General features: G+C 54.8%; 1 protein-coding gene across 1 annotated transcript; it reads right to left on the bottom strand.

The window, feature by feature from the left end:
- Positions 1-3,264: 3,264 nt before the first annotated feature.
- On the bottom strand, positions 3,265-12,172 carry ATP6V0C (ATPase H+ transporting V0 subunit c). Its single transcript, XM_072349431.1, has 3 exons — positions 11,867-12,172; positions 4,983-5,166; positions 3,265-4,094 (listed from the first exon to the last, which is right to left on the bottom strand). Exons 1-3 carry the CDS (start codon positions 11,940-11,942, stop codon positions 3,890-3,892), a joined length of 465 nt encoding a protein of 154 aa, XP_072205532.1. The 5' UTR covers positions 11,943-12,172; the 3' UTR covers positions 3,265-3,889.
- Positions 12,173-18,314: the final 6,142 nt, after the last annotated feature.

Raw genomic sequence — 18,314 nt, 5'->3', positions numbered from 1 at the left:
CAGGCCAATAACCTTCTAAGGGGAGAAGCGCCCTTCCAGACAGCTGAGTTCAGATGTCTAAAGGCACACAGAGCACCCACATGGCCACAGCCAAACAGGGCATTCTCACATACATGTACATGCTGACAGCCTTGTGATGGCAGTTTTCCTTGGCAGTGGAAGCAGCATCCAGGTAGTTACATGTGGTAACGTCCACTATAAAGGATCTTGCTGTGGGGTCAGCCCTGCCTACAGCTTCACCAGCCCTTTGGCAACAAAGGGATGCAAAACACCTCCGATGAAAGCCAGAACTGAGCCACTGAATCATAGCACTGGAAGCTGGCCCTGACCTCCCTCTGTGCTGTGGGATGAACAGACAGAACAGCCTGTTCTGAGACAACAGGGATGGGAATCTGCCTCCTCAGTGCTGTGGGTGCGTCACCCAGCCCAACTTCATGTCACCCATCTTAAAGGATTATCCCTTTGGATGCTTTATTTCTCAGAATTAAACCATCCCCGCCTTGTCTCACCAAGGATCTCACTCTCCTCTAATAACTGCACGCTCCTTCTCCCCACTGCCCCAGTAACAGGCTGAGGGAAACACAAGCTGTAGCTTCACTCGCTTTTCCCTTAGCAAATCATTTCTTTTTCAGGTCAAGTTATTTTTAACCTGGCTCAGTTCCCAAATCAGACTCGCTGCCTCGCCATAGGAAGGGCTGTAGCAGCACGTTTGGGAGCAGTGGGGGAGCACTCCCCATGGAGGTGAATGGAGGTACAGGTACCAGAGCAAGGAGGACTCAGGCCAGCTCTGCTGCCAAAAGAAATGCTTCTGGAGATGCAGATTTGGTTTCTCATTTTTCACTTGTATTCCCAAAGAGGCCTGAAAATGGTTCTAATGAACAGGGACAAGAGATGCTGCTCATACCTGTGGGCTGGAATCCATGCTGACCCTGGGTCCTCCAGGGATTTTCTGCTTAGTCCTCAGCCCCAGAGAGACAAAACCATCAGACCAAGGCAGCCATCACCCTCTGCTGCCACCCTGTCACCCCGTCCTCTCTGAATGAAGCTGGACACTGCACGAACAGCTCAGTCCACATCACTGACATAAAGTGCTGCCTCCATTTCACTACAAAACTGCAGCAGAGACTGTGCAGCATCACACCCAAACTGGAGGAAAGCTGGAAATGGGATCCAGATATTCAAGGGCATATCTAGCTTTCTGCTTATGTACACATCTTTCTGCAGCTCTTACTGCTTGGTTTGCTTTATACTATTCTGCTTGGTGTTGCTCACTCCCAATCCCCTGTAATGCATCAACCACAGGAACCCAGGGGAGAGGAGCAGGAGCTTCACTGGAACAGGTTGCCCAAGGAGGCTGTGGATGCCCCATCCCTGCAGGCATTCAAGGCCAGGCTGGATGTGGCTGTGGGCAGCCTGGGCTGCTGGTTGGTGACCTGCACACAGCAGGGGGTTGGAGCTGGATGGTCGTTGGGGTCCTTTTCAAACCAGGCCATTCTGTGACTCTACGATTCTCCAAACAGGAGTTACTTCATTGCGATTAATTTTCACATGCATTTGGATTTACTGAAGCAGCCCTACAAAGCAGCCCTACAAAGCAGCCTCTGACCAGCCTAGGTGGGTTCTGCTCCTACAACAGAGCATTAGATAATTTTAAAAAGCACAGCAATCGGTGAGGAAAAAAAAACAGAAATATGAAAGCTAACAAAGAAAGGTCAGCACGCTCTTCCAGAGCATTGCCTACGCTGACAGCATCGGAGAGCGGGCATCCCTCACCCTCACCTAGCTTGAACTGACTGCTAATGGACATTACCCTCTGCTGCTGCTGCAGAGCCATTCTGTTCTGTTCTCTCTGCAGGGCTGACTCACTCTGCAGTGCTCGCAATCTGCCACATTACACAGACCTATTTATGCGCCAGCAGACGCCACCTCTTTTCAGTCAGGCTCTCCACGAGGCTGTCATTCCATGGGCTGGGGCTGCCTGCTCTGCCAAAGCAAAGGCAATCCCTGGTGGATGGGACTGCGCTCAGATCTAGCAAAAGAACCGTCAGTAAATTCCTCCCATCCAATCCTGCTGCAGACAGGCAGGGCTTTCCATGGCCCAGCTCACATCTCTGTACCCCCAGGCACCACAGATAGCATTGCTGAGTGCCCCGCAGTCAAGGCGCTTGAAACACAAAAGCCACAGTTCACTCCAGCCTGGAGCCAAGCAGCTGACAGCCCATCACATGAATCCAGCAGACATCTCTTAGCCAGCAAAGCAGTTTGTTTGTTAATAATGCTGCTGAATGGTCCCTAGTTTAGAGAAGCTACTCTCCCAAGGTGCAGGGGTTCCTACCAGGCTGAGTGCTCCTGCCAGGTTAGAAGCTGATGGTGGTGATGCTCAATAGCTCACAGAGCTCTGAGCACAGCTCTCCACATTGTGCAGACCTGCCTATTGCACAGCTGTGCCCGAGATACAGCACTGCCATTCCAGCACTCCCAGTCAGGCAGATAAATCATCCCAGACCTCCCAGCATAATCTGATTACCAAGATGCCACTACATATCTAAGTGTATCACAAAAACACTTTTGCTTGAATCAGGAAAAGCTTTTTCTGTCCTCCAAACTACTTTAATTAAGGCCACGTACCTCTCAAATGCACTCTGGATAACGTGCAAGCACCAGCTCCACAAGGGTCCAACACACAGCTCCCACGTGAGCTCCAGCGCTGCTTTGTGACCCCACAAACCCCAGGAGAATATTGCTTCAGTGCTTTCCAGCTGCAAGAGCAGATTTCTCAGCTTGAATGCTCCTGATTTCTGAGTTAGAAGTATGAGTCCCTAAATGAGTCCATTCTGTTGATGAGTCGTTCAAGCACTCTAACAGCAATTCATGCTAACAGCACAGCCAAGCTCCCGCAGAGCAATCAGAAGGACACGCTGCCTTCAGGTCGCTCAGCAGCTCCCATTCCTTGTCGCACACAGCAGTTTGTGTCCTTACCCACCGCAGACAGCTGCGACACACAGCAAAGCACCACTTGATGCTGGCAGCACTGCAGCAGCCCAGCATTCTGCTCACAAAGCACAGCCCGGGCAGCAGACAGCAGCAGCATCCATCACTCTTTGCCCAGGAAGAAAACAGAATTCTTTAAGCAGTCATCATCAACTTGCACGTAGCACCCAGTCACTTCAAAGACCGCCCCCCCTCCACCTCCCATATAATCCCTCCTCTCCCCAGAGGAGCAGCAGAAGCGATAAATCAGAGGCAGAGGAGCCATCACAGCAATGTAGTGAGGAAGTTTTATTTGGAAACATCGTATAAGTTCGTAACCCAACAGTGGGTGCACAACTCTGATGCCAGAGCATACGCAGTTACTACTGAAACACGGGAGTGTTTCGGACAATTGCTGTAATAAAACACAAGATTCTCATACTCCAATACCATGACACTACAGCAATCTTTAGAATCAAAGTTACATCCAAGGAATTCTCTGCACTTACAATTGACCCCACAGTGTAATCTACCTATATATAAGGTTAATATATATAGCATGGGAAATTGAAAATCTTTGCTCCATAGATGTATGAACATGTCAAGTCTTTTATAAATAAACATCCAGTGAAGAGAAAAATTACATTTCTAGTTCATATTTATACATAAAGTACTAACAGCGATGGGTGGAAAATTGCACGCAGGCCACCCCAAGCCACGCAGCAGGCTTGGAGCTGCCCAACCAATTAATATTGAATTACACACATGACGGACAAATCACTAACGTACATCGCGCATTTACAAGAGATCAACTACCAAATTGGGACAACTGTACACATTGGAGAGACCATTTCCATTCTGGAGCTTCGTTTGTTTTAAATGTTGATTTGTTACATCTCTTTACATCATACCGCGACGTTTACTTTGTGGAGAGGATAAGGGCGACAATGAGGCCGTACAGACCCAAGACTTCAGCGAAGATCAAGATGAGGATCATGCCCACAAATAACCTGGGCTGCTGCGCTGTTCCCCGTACGCCTGCATCGCCCACGATGCCAATGGCAAAGCCAGCAGCCAGACCGCTGAGGCCCACGCTCAAGCCAGCACCCAGCTGAAGAAAGCTCCTGTAGGACAGATGAGAAGGAGACTCAGTGGCAAACAACAGGACACCACCTGCCATCTTCAGGCTAAACTTACGCCCCCCTCTGCCCAAAGAGAGGGAAAACGAACATCTAAAGAGAACCTCTTTTCCTGCAGAAAGATCAGTTAAGTCAGCACAGCACACCTCATGAAGCAGAGGCTCCCTATGACTTAGGGTCCCTTAGGGTCTGACCACCTGATAACCGCAAAGCAACATCTCCATCCATCTGCTATTTATTAGATAAAGGCTTGCAGCTCAGCCAGTCACAATGCTCATCTGCTATTGCTTGTACAGCAGCATGGCTACCTGCTCTGTTAGGCCTCAGAAGCCTTGTTTTATTCTAACGTCAGACAAGCCAGTTCCAGCTATTCTCAGAAGCTGAGCAGATTAAGTTTCAGACTATAGCTGGTGCAGAGGTACAATGCATAGGCCTGAGGATTGATTTACCAGCATGTAAAGAAGCAAGCAACATTAATTATTCACTTGTATCTCCCAGGCAACAGGAAAGCTATTTAGATACCTTGATTAACTCTTGAGAAGACCTGCACACGCCATCTCTAGAATGTGAAACCACTGAACGAACCCAGGTCCCCACCACCCCCCGACTGCACTGCTTCTCTGGAGCCATAAACCATGACACTGGATCTCACAATATTGATTCTGACTCATCAGCTAACACGTCCCTGTCGCTGCTGCTAAGGCACAATGTAGGACAGCTGAAATCCAGTTGGTATTCTTGAGGGCAACTTCGGAACATTCAGCACTTACAGCATCCCACACTTTCTAGAGCTTAATGCAAAATCCACCCATCCCACAGCATCCAAACACTGCCAGAACAGATTCCAACCAAACCCACAGGTAGAGAACTTACTTGAATAGTGTGATAGTCGGTGAAAGAGCATTGGCAATGAGGACCGCCACTACGAGGCCATAGATAGCTATAATACCCGCCATGACCACAGGAATAATTGACTTCATGATGAGCTCAGGCCTCATGACAGACATGGCTGCAATACCCGTGCCACTCTTCGCAGTTCCATAAGCGGCTCCCAAGGCTGCAAGAGAAAAGACACATGAGGAAGTTCCCCAAATAAAACCGCCTTTGTCAGACTGCAGCACTAGAACAGCTGAGTCAGCACAGGGAAGAACTGTGCAGGCCTAACACGGTCACTTGACTACTTGGTTTGTCAGGCAGCCATATTCCCTTAAAGCAGAGGGGAAATATGGCCTTCTCTACCACAAAAGGGATCTGCCCCGTGCTCTGACTCGGGATGAAACACACAGCTTCATCAGATAGATTCTGAGATAGCAATGGCTGCTCATATTATCGCTGCACTTCGTTCCCTGGAGGAAGGACTCCCTCCATCCATGCAACACCTCCACCCGGTGAAGCACTCAGCTCCAAACACTTGCTAACCCAACCTCTGGGATCAGGAAGAGCAGCACAGCCTGCAGTTCAGTCAGCCACAACCACCCCTCATCCTTACAGTCTTCATGCTACCCCAGGGAGGTACTGAATATGCAGCCTGCAGCACACAGACCCAAAGCAGCACATGGGCTCATTGCCTTTAACAGAGTACAGCTAGAAAACCCCCACAGAACTGCCTCAAAAAAGCTACTTCTGTCCTGAAAGCTTTCCAGTAGCCTCAGAAAAGCTCATTCTGTGACTCTGAAGTATTCAGAAAGACCCATTTTGTTGCAGCCTTACACTGGAGTACGTTAGGAAGTCTACCTTTGGACTGCAGTCTGCACCACTGGGAGATGATGAGCAGCTGAAACAGAACCAGCAAGCAATAGGTTTAGGCTACCCACTCTCCTACTCTCCCCTATCCAGTTAAAGCCAACTACAAGCAGCCCAGAACTGAATGGTAATCCTCCCAGCTCTGCACACCCAAAGTTCATCAGAGTAAGGGTTACGGTGCTACAATCACATAAGACTCCCTCCCAGAAGTGGTTTTAGTTAAAGGCTGGAAAGGAAAGCCTCATCAACTACAAATTAGTTCTGCATTAACAAAGCTCTTTAGCCTCCCATAACCTGGATCCTTTTCAAGTCTTTTCCTATAAAGAGACACGTAAAGAACTGCTCCGTGCAGTTCAGAAGCAGACTGCTCCATCAGTTCTGCAGTCTTCTTACGACCAGGAGACAGGCTTCACTTCCCTGGGTAGGTGAAGCCTGGAATTCACTGCAGAAACTTAGCTACAATAGCAGTGAAGCCAGTTGTACATGTCTACCCCTGGGGACATCTAGATTACACTGGCTTGAATCAGGAACCTTTCAGATTAAACATCCAAGGAATGGGTGCGAGCGGAATCAACACCCAGGTTACCTTCTTCCAGCCAAAGCTTTTATAGAAGCCAGTTCTGCCCAAGCTTCCACAGCTCTCCTTAAGGAGGCCTGCAGAGGGAGCGAAGTTCACGCTTCGAAACTGCATCAGTCATTACTTCCTCCAAATCTGAGGTTCCTTCGAGGTGTTGCAATTAACATGGCAGTGAATTACAGGAATGGGTTTCGCAATAGCACTTACAGAAAGGCAGCCTGAGTCAGTGTTTGGGGAGGGGGAGCTCAGAGCTCATCTGTCAGTTCCAAGTTATCTATTCCTAAAACCTGGGCAACACACAGCTGTTAGCACATCTGACCAGGCCATTTATCAATAACACCAGCCCATACTGTGGCAGTGAGCTGCTGCACAGTGTACACTTACAGATGGCACTGAACAGCTGTTTGTCCCCTGTGAGAGCAGCACAAGCACTGCACATCCAGCCTCAGAGCTGGCACACCTGCACCCCACCAGCATTTATCAGCACATTTATCAGCACTCTGCCCAGCAGCATCACACCAGGGAGGTCCCCGCACCTCCATAAGAACATAAGGATATTTCCTGGAATCTCGGGGAACAAGGCTTGAAGAGATCCGTGTGAATGGCAGAAAGAAGTGAATCGAGTTTTGTTCATCCCTGTTACACACCATACTGTGCCATCAGGACACACAGCTCAGTCTCCTGTAACACACAGGCCAATTAGACTGGAACATTACATCCAGAGCAAACACTGCCTTTATAGCAGCCATTAAGACACCTCAGTGATGCAGAAGGAACTGCACTTTGCCACCTCACTTTACCCAGGGAAGAAGCCATGCTGCTCATAAACAGAAACTGCGCTTTTATTAGCCAAAGGTGGGAGCAGAAGCAGCATTAACAGCACAGCTCTGAAATGAAGCACGGACCAGGAAGCAGAATGCCATGCAGGCAGCGGCTGCAGGAAGGACTGAAGACCAGACTTACTACAGCCAGGGCTTTCACTGGAACTCCAACACCATTATCACTCACATCAAGTGTGGTGTAGGTCAGTGCTAGCACAAGTGTCAGCACCAACCTACAGCTGCAGTGCTCAGGTCATGCACCAAGCACACTAATCCTGCACAGCCAGCTGCAGGTCACCCCATGCAACACCCCTCCACGCACAAAGAGGCTGTTACCAAAAGCCTTACACTGTTTCTGTGCAACTCTGCAGACACACATGGACAATCTCTGCAGACCAATGTGCACTGACACTGAGCACCAGGAGCCTTCAAGTCAAAGAGCCACTCTCACAGATGTGGCCTCTTGCAGTCTGAGCAGCTGTGATGGATCCAGATGTGGTGGGAATCAGTCACGCACACTCCAGCAGCATGGAACCCATTCAGAGCTGTGACTCCTCGTGTCCCACCACAGTGATGCAGGTTTCCACCCAACAGTGGCAGAGGAAAAACTCCCATAGCACTTAATAAGCCTTGGATTAATGATACAAGTCAAACTTCCAGACAAACAGAACTTGGTTCACTATCATGGCAAGACTGAAAGACCATTCAGGATAAGAACGTGCGCCCTGAGCCTTTTCTAATTAATCCAGCATCAAATGAGCTGTGCTGTGCAATAGGCAGGCTTGCCTCCTACCAGACAGCAGAAAGCAGTTCACCTGAAGCTAATCCTCAAGCAGGCTGTTAGCCTCTGCAGGATTCTGCTAGAGGTGACAGCTGGGTCAAGCACAGCCCCTGCTCTGCCACACCAGGCTCAGTGAACACAGCCCTAGCTCAGATCATGGTCACAGATGCTCCACGACTGTTCTGGCGAGACCCCATGGTGCACAACTGCCCCTTCCTAGGGCAGCCACACGAGTGCAGAAGTACCTGGAACCCACAGAGCATCAGAAAGCAGAGCTGAAGAGCAGCTGCAGCCCATCTCCAGGGATGGCTGCAGGGGCAGCAGATACTGCAGTCCTTGACTTGCATTACCTACTACGGCATTAGGCACAGCATCTTCTTTGTTCTCCCCTGACTGTGTGAGAAGACATGAGGATATCAAATAATATCAAATAAGGCCCACACTGCCAGGTTTCAGAATGATCAAAAAAACCCCACCAACCCACAAGGGGCTAATGAGTCAATGTGAGAACTCCGAGCTCACAGATACCAGCTCCTTGTGGTTATGCTCCATAACAGACAGCCCAAAGAGACTGTAAGTCAGCTGTTCAACCAGCTGAGATGGCTGCAGCTGCACCCTGCATGCAGTGTATGGTGTAGTACACAAGCCAGGTTTAGTTTTTAATAAGCTGTGACAAAGGGAATAGGTCTTGCCATATGAGTACTTCTCAGCAAGCAGCAACATATACTGGTCCCAACACAAGCCAGCCCTATTACTCCTTATCCTCATCATTCTGCCCTGCCACTGCCCGAAGACCACTCATTCCACAGACAGGACCACTCCATCACAGGTACAGATTAGCAGAGCTGTTGTTTCTCATGCCAGCTGGTTGGCCAAAGAGCTTACAGCGCTCAGCAGATTGCAGCCATAGCTATGAAGCCCCTGAGGAAGCCAAGGTCATCCCATTCAGACCCATGTGATCAGACTGAAGCCTTCCTTGTGCTCACAAGTTTCACCACTCAAAGGAAGCAAGGTCAGCAGGTCGTGCCTTGCTGTCTTGCAAGGGCAGCCGCAGGGAGAAGCACAGTTCTGTGGTCCCATGGTTTCCAGTACCACAGAACAGCCTGATGGAGCTCTAGAATTTTCTAGTTGGCAACCACCATTTGCAATTAGCCAGGCTCCAGAGAGATGAAAGAGGCTCATTTTAGGAACTGAAAGAAAGAAGTTGATTAAGAGGTCCCAAGGCAAACAGCGTTCATCTTAACTACAACTGCACTGAAGTTCCATCACAGGGACAGTGCCCAAAGACTCCATAGTCTACAATGACTCTGGGGCCAGATGGGAACCCCACCAGATACAGCTGGAAGCCACCATATAAGGAGCAGCATAGCAGCTTCGGCACAGTTCCACAGAGTTAATGGTTAAGACTCTGCTTATAATGACTCTGAATCTGATTTTGGATGTTCCAGACACTAGTATGTGCAGTATAGAAATCACGCATACACAGGGGCCACAGCAGCTAAACCACAGCACACCCGTGGCCCCAGCTCCAAATAAGAGCTTTCTTTGCTCCAGAGCAGTGATGAGAACAGGACACAGGACTGCCTTCGCACTGCTGGCTGGAGTCCTCCTCATTAGCAGTCTTCCCAATGCCAACAGCACAGCAGCATCACGTCACCTGCCCCAGTGGGTCCTATCAAGGACCCTATCCTTGATCATGCAAGGCTCCTGTCACACTGTGGGGACCTGATGGGCAGCCCAGCTCATCCCACCCTTCTGGGCAAACTGCCTTGCACGCTGCCAAGCAGCTTTGCTCAATGCTGTGCTTCTCCATTTCTGGCATGCAGAAATCACATGGAAAAGTCTCTCACTGAATCACTCAGCAGCATCTGACACCAAGCCAGCCACATGTTTCAGACACAAGAAATAGAGGAATTTTAGCTCCCACAACAGGCTGTGATCAGTGACAGCAGGCCAGGGACAGCCAAGGTCACACAGCCTGCACTGTGCTCCTCGCTGCCCTCAGCACGAGCTGACCAGAACGAGTTCTGCTATCTATTCTACATCAGCTGTTAATGTTCCAACACCAAACAGAACTGCTTGAAGTCACCTGTTTTCACATCAAACCAGCCTGGACAGTGTCGAACCTGACCATGTTTACTAGAAACATGTCTTTAATACAATCACCAGCCTCGCACGAAGCTGATCTTTAGACACAGCATGAGTCAGCCATGACTGCTGTGCTACTCAACACCCATGCACAGCAAGTTCAGGTACCTGCACACTGCTTGCTTGTGCAGCCTCAGCTCTCTGCTCCCAGGCTGTTTCCAGATGTGTTGCTGCATTCACCACATGTGCTCAGGCCCAACAGGCTGCCGGCCAGCTGAAGCCCAGCCCTGCCCCAGCAGCTGCACAGTGACCAAACCCTCACTGGTACAGCTTGGGTGCTCCGAGTTACCCATCCCAAACCACCCCCTGTCACCTGCAGCCCCACAGTACAGCACTGCCAGACCTGCAGCTTCTAGGAAATACATTTGGTTGGCTCAACACTGCAGCCCTCACCGAGGTTCCCACTGAAGCAAACCTGCACACAAGAGACTGAAATGCCATACAGCGCTCTCCTGCTTCAAGCAGAATTCTGCAGGAAGAATGAGATGCCGTGCTTCCTTGGGGAAGCAGACACCGAAGACTTGAATCACTGCTATTGCCAAAGGCGTTTTCATCTGCCAGCTCCATTTTGTCTCCCTCTCCTTTGAGGCGCTCAGCCTGCTCCTGGTGGGCAGGTGGGTGGGCACAGAGCCTGCACTGCGTGTGCCACGTCCCAGGCAGCGTCAGGCTCACGTATGATGGCTGAGCTCCGCAGCTGCCACCACGTGCCATCAGCGCCGGGTGCAGCTCTTTGGTGCTGAGCTGTGAGCTCAGGGCAGCACTGAGCACAGCCCGCAGAGCTACAGCAGCACAGCTGCAGCTGCCCCTCAAATGTTCTACATCTACTGTCCATTCACTGCTCGATCTGCCGCTCTAACCAAGAGCAGCCTCCACCAGGCTGCAGGCAGACTTAGATACCATCTCAGAGGCAACATTAGCATCAAAGAGGACGGGTGTGAGAGCAGCAGTGACGCAACTGGAGCCGCAGCTGCTGAATGAGCGCATGGATGGACTCCTCCTCACCGTGCCGGGTGGAACACGGACAGAGCAGCCCATGCATGCAGACAGGAAAGCAGGTCACTGCGTGTGTGCAGAGCACGCCGAGGCTCTGGAGCAGAAGCTGCTCCCTGCGGGTGCTTGGCATACTCTGGTTGTATCGGGGGTGAGAAGGAGCAGCTCCCAGACCGCGGGGCTCTGCGACCCACAGCGCTGCCTGCAACGGGGCCGGATCCCAGCGCTGGGATTCACGGAGCTCCCAGCGTGACGGGGAGGCGGAAACCCAGCAGCATCCTCCAGCATCACGGACGCCGTTAACACCGGCCGCACCACGGAGGCTCCGGTCCATCGAATCGCAGCCCGGCGCTGCCCCGGGGAAACGCCAGCGCGGCTCCGCGGCGGGAAGGGCCGCCCGGGATGAACGGAGCGGCCCCCGATCCCCGCCGGCGCCGCAGTCACGTGGCAGCGGGGGCTCCGCCGACGGCGGTGACGTCACCGCGCGGACCCTCGGCCGCCGCCGGTGCCCGGATGGAGCCGGGAGGAGGAGGAGGAGGAGGGGGAGGAGGTGACGGGGGGGATGCGGCCCCGCCGGCCGCTCCCGCGCGAAGCCCGGTTCCCCCCCGCCCCGACAGCCGCCCCGTCGCGTTGTCGCAGCCCCGGGCGCGCTCCCCAACCCCGGCCGTGCCCCCCCCATCCCCGCGGGAGCGCTCACCGCTGAAGACCATGGCGGCCGAGGCGCCCATCACGGCGAAGAAGGAGGCGTACTCGGGGGTGCTGCCGGACGACATGGCTGCGGGGCCGGGGGGGCCGGAGCGGGGCACGGAGCGGGCAGGCAGGGAACGGGGCTCCGCCGCGGCGCCGTCCTCCGCAGGCAGCGGCCGGCCACAAAATGGCGGAGGCGAGGAGGGAGGGTGGGCGGGAGAGCGGCGGGCGGAGGCCGGCGGTGGGGAGGGCGGGGCGGGCGGCGCGGAGCTGCGGAGCTGCGTCCCGGCGGCACTGCGCGGCGGCTGCGCGCGGCGCCCTACATATGGCCTCCGCAGGACAAAATGGCGGCGGACCGCCCGTCACGTGACCTCGCCCCGCCCACCGCCGGCCGCTCCCACGGGTCACGCCGCGGGGGGGGGGGGGGTCGGTCCCTCCGCTCTCCGCCCCGCTCTGCCACGGCGCGCTGCGCCCCAAGGCCGGCCCGACACCGAACCCGGGCCGCGAGCACGGAGCTGGGCCGCTCCCCGGCCCCCGTTCCGCCCGGCCTCCCTCTCCCCGCCGCGGCGATGGTTCGGTCCCGCCGCCGCGTCCCACAGAGCGTGATTCAGCGCTCATTAGCATAAGGGGCGTGTTCTCGCGCGGCCACGCCCCTCGTCGCGAAGGGGGCGTGGCCTCGCGGAGACCTCAGCTGGAGCTCTGCGCCACGTGCCCGGCGCTGCCCGCAGCACTCGATGCGTCCCTTATCGCATCCCTTATCACCGCACCCCTTATCGCATCCCTTATCGCATCCCATCTGCTGTGCCACGTCCCCTGCCGTTACCCCCCCCCCTCCATGTTCCCCCTCTGCCCTCCTGCCGTACCCACTGCCCCGCTGACAGGCACGTTCCTGATGGTCCCTCTCAGCACTGTGGCAGCGCCCACAGCCCTCCACCAAGTCCCCGCTGTCCCGTGTCACGGCTCCGCTGCTCTGCGCTGTGTCCCTTGTCCCTGCTGGCAGGGCTGGGCTGGGCCGTGCTCTATGTTGGCTCTGTGTGGCCGGAGCCCCTCCCTGGCAGCGTGGAGGGCCGCCCAAGCTGAGCCTGTCCCCGGGCATCGCCATCCATCCATCCATCCTGGAGCCACCGCCGCTGCTGAGTGCTGCAGGGGCAGCGCTGTGCTGGGGTTGGGGTTCATACAGCATTACGGCCTTCCCTTTGTGCCGGGGTTGCAATATCTGTAGGTGTCAGAGCTCTGAACTGACAGGACCTCCGTGCCTCATTGCTATTCCTTGGCCACCCCTCAGCCCGGTCAAACTTGAGAGGAAATGAGCAGAGAACTGATGGCACGGAGCAGCAGCACCCTGGGGGTGACGTGCAGGACCCACATGTGCTCCTCCATCACCACCACCGCCCCCAGCCCTCTGCCACCTCTCTGCTTTTCCTGCAGCACTGCGCCCTGGGAGCTGTAGTTTGCCAGCCCAGCGCTGTCTCTGTTGCTATGGCAGTGGCTGTCATCACTAATGAGGGCTTCCAGCAGCCCCAATTAGCAGCAGGAGGCCTTTCAGTAGTGCCAGAGCTGAGGCAGGGACAGGCCTTGCTCTGGCATGGTGGAGCGGTTGGTTGTGGGTTGATTCCCATTATTGGGGTGCTGGGGGTGGGCAGGGCCGTGGCAAGAGGCAGTGCTGATGGTGATGCTCTGTGCAGGGGTGGGGGGCAGCAGGGCTGTGTGGTGCTCTTCGAAAGTACAAAGTGCTGATTCATTGAAGGGATGTTTGCTGCTCTTTTAACTGCACTTCTCCCCCAAACATTTCAATTTACACTCCTGCAGCACTTTGTATTTATCCAGCCCCGCTCTGCCCTGCTTGACCCTGGGCTGTGGAAGCACTGGGTGGGGGAAGCACTTATTGCCTCTCCTGGTTCTGGCTGCGTGGTGCTCAGGGGGCTAAATCCATCCTGGGCCATCGCTGGTTCAAAACAGACAGCTTCCCTGTGCTGCTTCCTGCAGGGGGGGACACAGGCACCGCGGCCAGGGCTGCAGGCATGAGGGTGCCCAGCCCAGCCCCGTGGTGCTGCAGTCACACAGTGCCATCCATACAGCTCCAGAGACACAGCACTGCTCTGCTCCCTGGGTTGGGCACTTTGTGCACGGGAGCTGATTTCCATCCTGGGCTGTCCGCTCCTGCTCATCCCCACGAAGTGCACTGATGGCTCTAATGGAATCCAGTCCCATCTCATCCAACCGCACCACCATCTCATTGCTGCTCAGAGCTTCCCTGTTCCTCTCTTCTCTCTGTTTTCCTTATTACAGTTTTTCTTTGCTTCCCCGTGGATGAGAGCGGATGGGAAGTCACCACCCCTGCTGCTTTCTTCCCAGAGATCACCCCTGGCCCCATTCCCCTCCTGTGGATACGGCTCTTCCCCAGCTGTAGCTCCCAGCTCTGCACTGCATCCACGCCTCCAGAGCTCCCAAACGAAGCACTGCAGGGAGCCAAGGTAAACAGCACTGGGTTATCACCCCATTCAGCAAAGAGAAACTGAAACAGAGCAGGAGCTGTTTGGTTTTATTGTTTCTCTTGGCCTGGTGCTGCTTTGTGGTTTGCTGGGGGAGCCCAAGGCCACAACAGGGCAGGATCCCACCAAGTGCTTACCACAGGGCTGCTCAGAGCTCAGAGCAGGGGGTTTGGAATGGACAGCCAACTGCCTTCACTGCTGGGAGAGGCAGAGTGCTGTGGGCTGGGTGTCACCTCTCCTCCAACGCCCAGCACAGACTGTGGGCGCTGTGCTGTAAGGTTGGCTCAGATGGGGACGGGCACAGCTGCCTCCCCATGGTCCTGGAGTGCTCCGCTGTGTGCAGCCCACATGGCACAGCTCAGGGGATGTGGGTGAAAAGGGGAAAAGCCATTTGTGGATGACAAAGGATCACACAGGAAGAGCTGGACAGAAAAGGGGAAGGGTTGGTTGGAGGAGACTCAGTGGAAATACGGGATGTGTGTGACAACACTCAGTTCCTCCTCTTACTACATCCCATAAACATGGCAGCACCAGAGGGCTACAAACCCTGGGGCTGTCACAGTGTCCCTGCTGCATAAGGAGCAGGCAGGGGGTCCCAGTGCCATGCCAGCAGGACTCTGCAGCATGGGGCAGTGCCCAGCCCTGCACCCACGGGCCTTCCCAACAGCCCTGTGCTGGGCTTGTCCTCGTGTCCTCAGCTGGGAAATGGCCGTGATGCTCCAGGCTGTGCACAGCACTGCAGCTCTGAGCCCCTTTGCCACAGCCACACTAGGGCTGCCTTAAGCAGAATCCAGGCTTGGTTCCTCCTCCTCCCTCACTCAGGACTTGCACAGTTCGTACTCATCACTGCATCGTGCACAGCTGGGGCTGAGCTGGGAGGCACTGGGACGACACGCAGGGCCTGAGGCCCATGTCAGGTGTGCACTGCTTCTTCCATACAGGGATTTTTTCCCATCAGCCGCCACAGTCAGGATCACATGGGGCCCTTCAGGAATAGCTCGTTCTGTCGGAACGCCCCCGTGGCTCCACGTGAATCAGTAACGCTGCTGATGTGCTGACACCGGGCTGGCGCAGTCTGTGCTGCCCGTCCCCACGGCACAGCACGGCTGGCACGGCCCCGGAGGGCTGCACGCTGCTGAGGGATGCAGGGCAGCAGCAGCTCCGTGCGATGCATTCTCACCAGCAGGGGAAGGCACGGCCTGAACCCACAGAAGCGCTGTGGGCTCTTCCTCCCTTTTCCCTGAGCGTGCAGCACTTCCTCGTGCCGGGGGTGGCTCCCAGCACATCCCTCCCTGCTCCTGCGCTGAGATTTCAGTCCCTGCACAGTGCAGGGCTGCGGCCTCACGGCTCCGTGCTGGGGGAAGGACGAAGAGCACAGATGAGCTCCCAGCCTCTCTTAACCTTCACGTGTTCTTCGAGCTCGCACGATGCAGATTAACCATTAAGCCCTCATACACATCCAAAGCCTCCAAAACCAGTGCAGTGGTGGGGAGCTGGCTGGTGCTGCTCAGTGTCCCCGTCCCTTGTGTACAGGGAAACACGGATCCAGCCCCTGCAAGCATGTTCTGGCTGTTCCAGAGACGGATGGCAGCAGAGGTCATAAGGCGCAATTCAGGCCAAAGGAACTTGTTTACACTGACTTACTGCCAAGATCTGCCCTTCCTTTTCCTTCTGGGCTGCTCCAGACCCTGGGAAACGGGGGCAGCAGCTGGAGACCCCCATGGGCAGGGCAGGAGCCCAAGGAGGGCACAGCTCCTTTCCCATACAGACCAGCACCCTGCACAGAACACCCATCAGAGCTCCAGACCCATCAGGGCTGTGCGGGGGGTAGAAGGGCTTTGCCTCTCCCTTCAGAAACCTTTGTGCTTGTCCATACTTCCCTCCAGGCCGTGTCAAACACATCACCATCACGTTTCCTGTCTGTCAGTTATTCCCCTCCATGGTTTCCACTTCTGCAATTTCTGCACACCACAGTGAAGGGGCCCCTTAGAGAAGGAAGCTGGCCCAGGAAGACCCACACCTTCAGCAGCACCTGCAGCCATCCCTGAGTAGCGTGCACAGTGCTGGAGGCTGAAATGCTCTTCCTGCAGCCAGCACTGACTCTGGGAACAGCAGCACAGCCCCAGCACAGCTCAGGTGCAGCTCCAGCTTTAAGGGATCATCCTCCTGTATCTGCCCCAGGCAATGGCACTGTTACCTGGGAGCTACAACTGAGCAGCCAGGATCTTGGGATATGGCATCAGCAGCGACTGGCCACAGCAGCTGGTAACAGAAAACAAAGTATGGCAGATTCTTAGAGGTGCAGCGTAAGGCAGCACCTGCAACTGCTGGAACCTGGCAAAGCCAGAGGGAAACCTGCAGGCGTTGTCTCAGCAAAACCCAGAGCTGCCAGCGTGGTGCTGCTTGGGCAGGCAGGGCTGCCCCGGTGCTGCCCAGGAGCTGCTCTATGGGGCACTCCCAGTTCTGCATGCAGGAGCCCACAGGACACAGTGCCAGCCTGAATATCCTGCCCTGCAAAGCCCACAAAATGGATGCTGAAGGGACTTTGGAAGTCTCAGCCCCAAAGCTTTCCTGAAGGGAGGACAGGTCGGTGCTCTGCAAGGCTCACAGCAAGCAAGCAAACTGGCTGCACCGTGGTCTGTGGAGGGCTGACATTCAGAGCACCAGCAGGATGAGTCCATCAAGCCATGGTGTGCTCAGAGCCCACGTGCTGGTTCTGGAAAGGAGCCTGAAGCAATTCCTGCAGCACGGCAAGGGGATTCTCCATGTGGGGAGGCAGATGTTGGTCTTCACATTACTGCAGAGGGCCTGGAAGGAAGCAGGATTTCAGTGCGATGAGAAGCACTTGAAGAAGAGGAACGCCCTGAACGCCCTGCACCAGCCACTGCCAGCGGGACAGCACGAGTCATGGGGCCATGTGGGACAGACACAGACAGGGACAGGCAGAGGTCAGGCTTTGGGCTTCTGTTTGTAGCACAGAGAGCCCAACTTCAGAGGGCTGGAGGGCAACATGGCCCAAGTGCTGGTTCCCCTCTGCCTTGGAGCTTCCCCAGGCTGGCTCCTTACCTGATGTGGCTGTGAGGGATCAGAAGGGCTCCAAGACCACCAAAGAAACCGTCAATGGCAAATGGAGGGCACAGCTCTGGGAGGACACCTCAGCCATAAAGAGGGAGGTGAATCACCAACAAACAGGACCAGAGCTGAGTCAGCAACAGGAAGGCACGCATGCAGGGTCAGCGCAGACACTCCTGGAGCCTTATCTGTGTTTGCCCAAGAGGTACAAGCAGAACAGAGGCTGAACGCCCTCAGCCATCACCCAGCTGAAGGATGGGCCGTTTCACTGATCAGACCATCACACGTTCTGCAAATGGAGTGACAAGCAGCCTCAGACAGCAGAGCTGAGGGGCCCAGGAGCAATGAACAGCCATTCCCACCCCACCAAGCCCTGCCACTGCTCCATGCAGCCGAGCATCCCATTCTCCTCTCAGGTCCATGGCCGCATATTTCAAAGCAGATGCAGAGTCCTGATCCAGCAGCCCACACTGCTCAGCTCACCCCTCAGCCCCGCAGGCACGAGGCCTTAATGCAGTTGTCAAATGGTGAGTTACAGAGCTTAATGCTTAAATGTGATTTGCAAAAGTGAGCCCGTCTGGAGGAAGCCTCCTGCTTGCCCCCTTGCCCTGCGCCTGTGTCTATGGTAGGCAAAAGGTACTTCAGTGGTCTCCATTTACTCAATTTTGGGACTGCAGAATTGGTTGTTTGTGATGGAAGGAGCAGGAACGGCTTTTCCTAACCATGATGAATCCAAGGGGAACCTCTGCTGGCCGCGGGCTTTCCCTGCAGTGAACACCAGGCACAGAAACTGCCCGAATGGTTTCTGCAAGTTCAGCAAACTCTTTTTCACCCGCTTTCAGCCCACAGCCCCGCTTTTGGAAGCACCACATTCGGAGCACAGCAGGCCCTTCT

This window comes from Excalfactoria chinensis, chromosome 14 (assembly GCF_039878825.1).
Source record: "Excalfactoria chinensis isolate bCotChi1 chromosome 14, bCotChi1.hap2, whole genome shotgun sequence".
NCBI classification, from domain to species: Eukaryota; Metazoa; Chordata; class Aves; order Galliformes; family Phasianidae; genus Excalfactoria; species Excalfactoria chinensis.
This window is presented reverse-complemented; position numbering and strand designations above follow the sequence as displayed.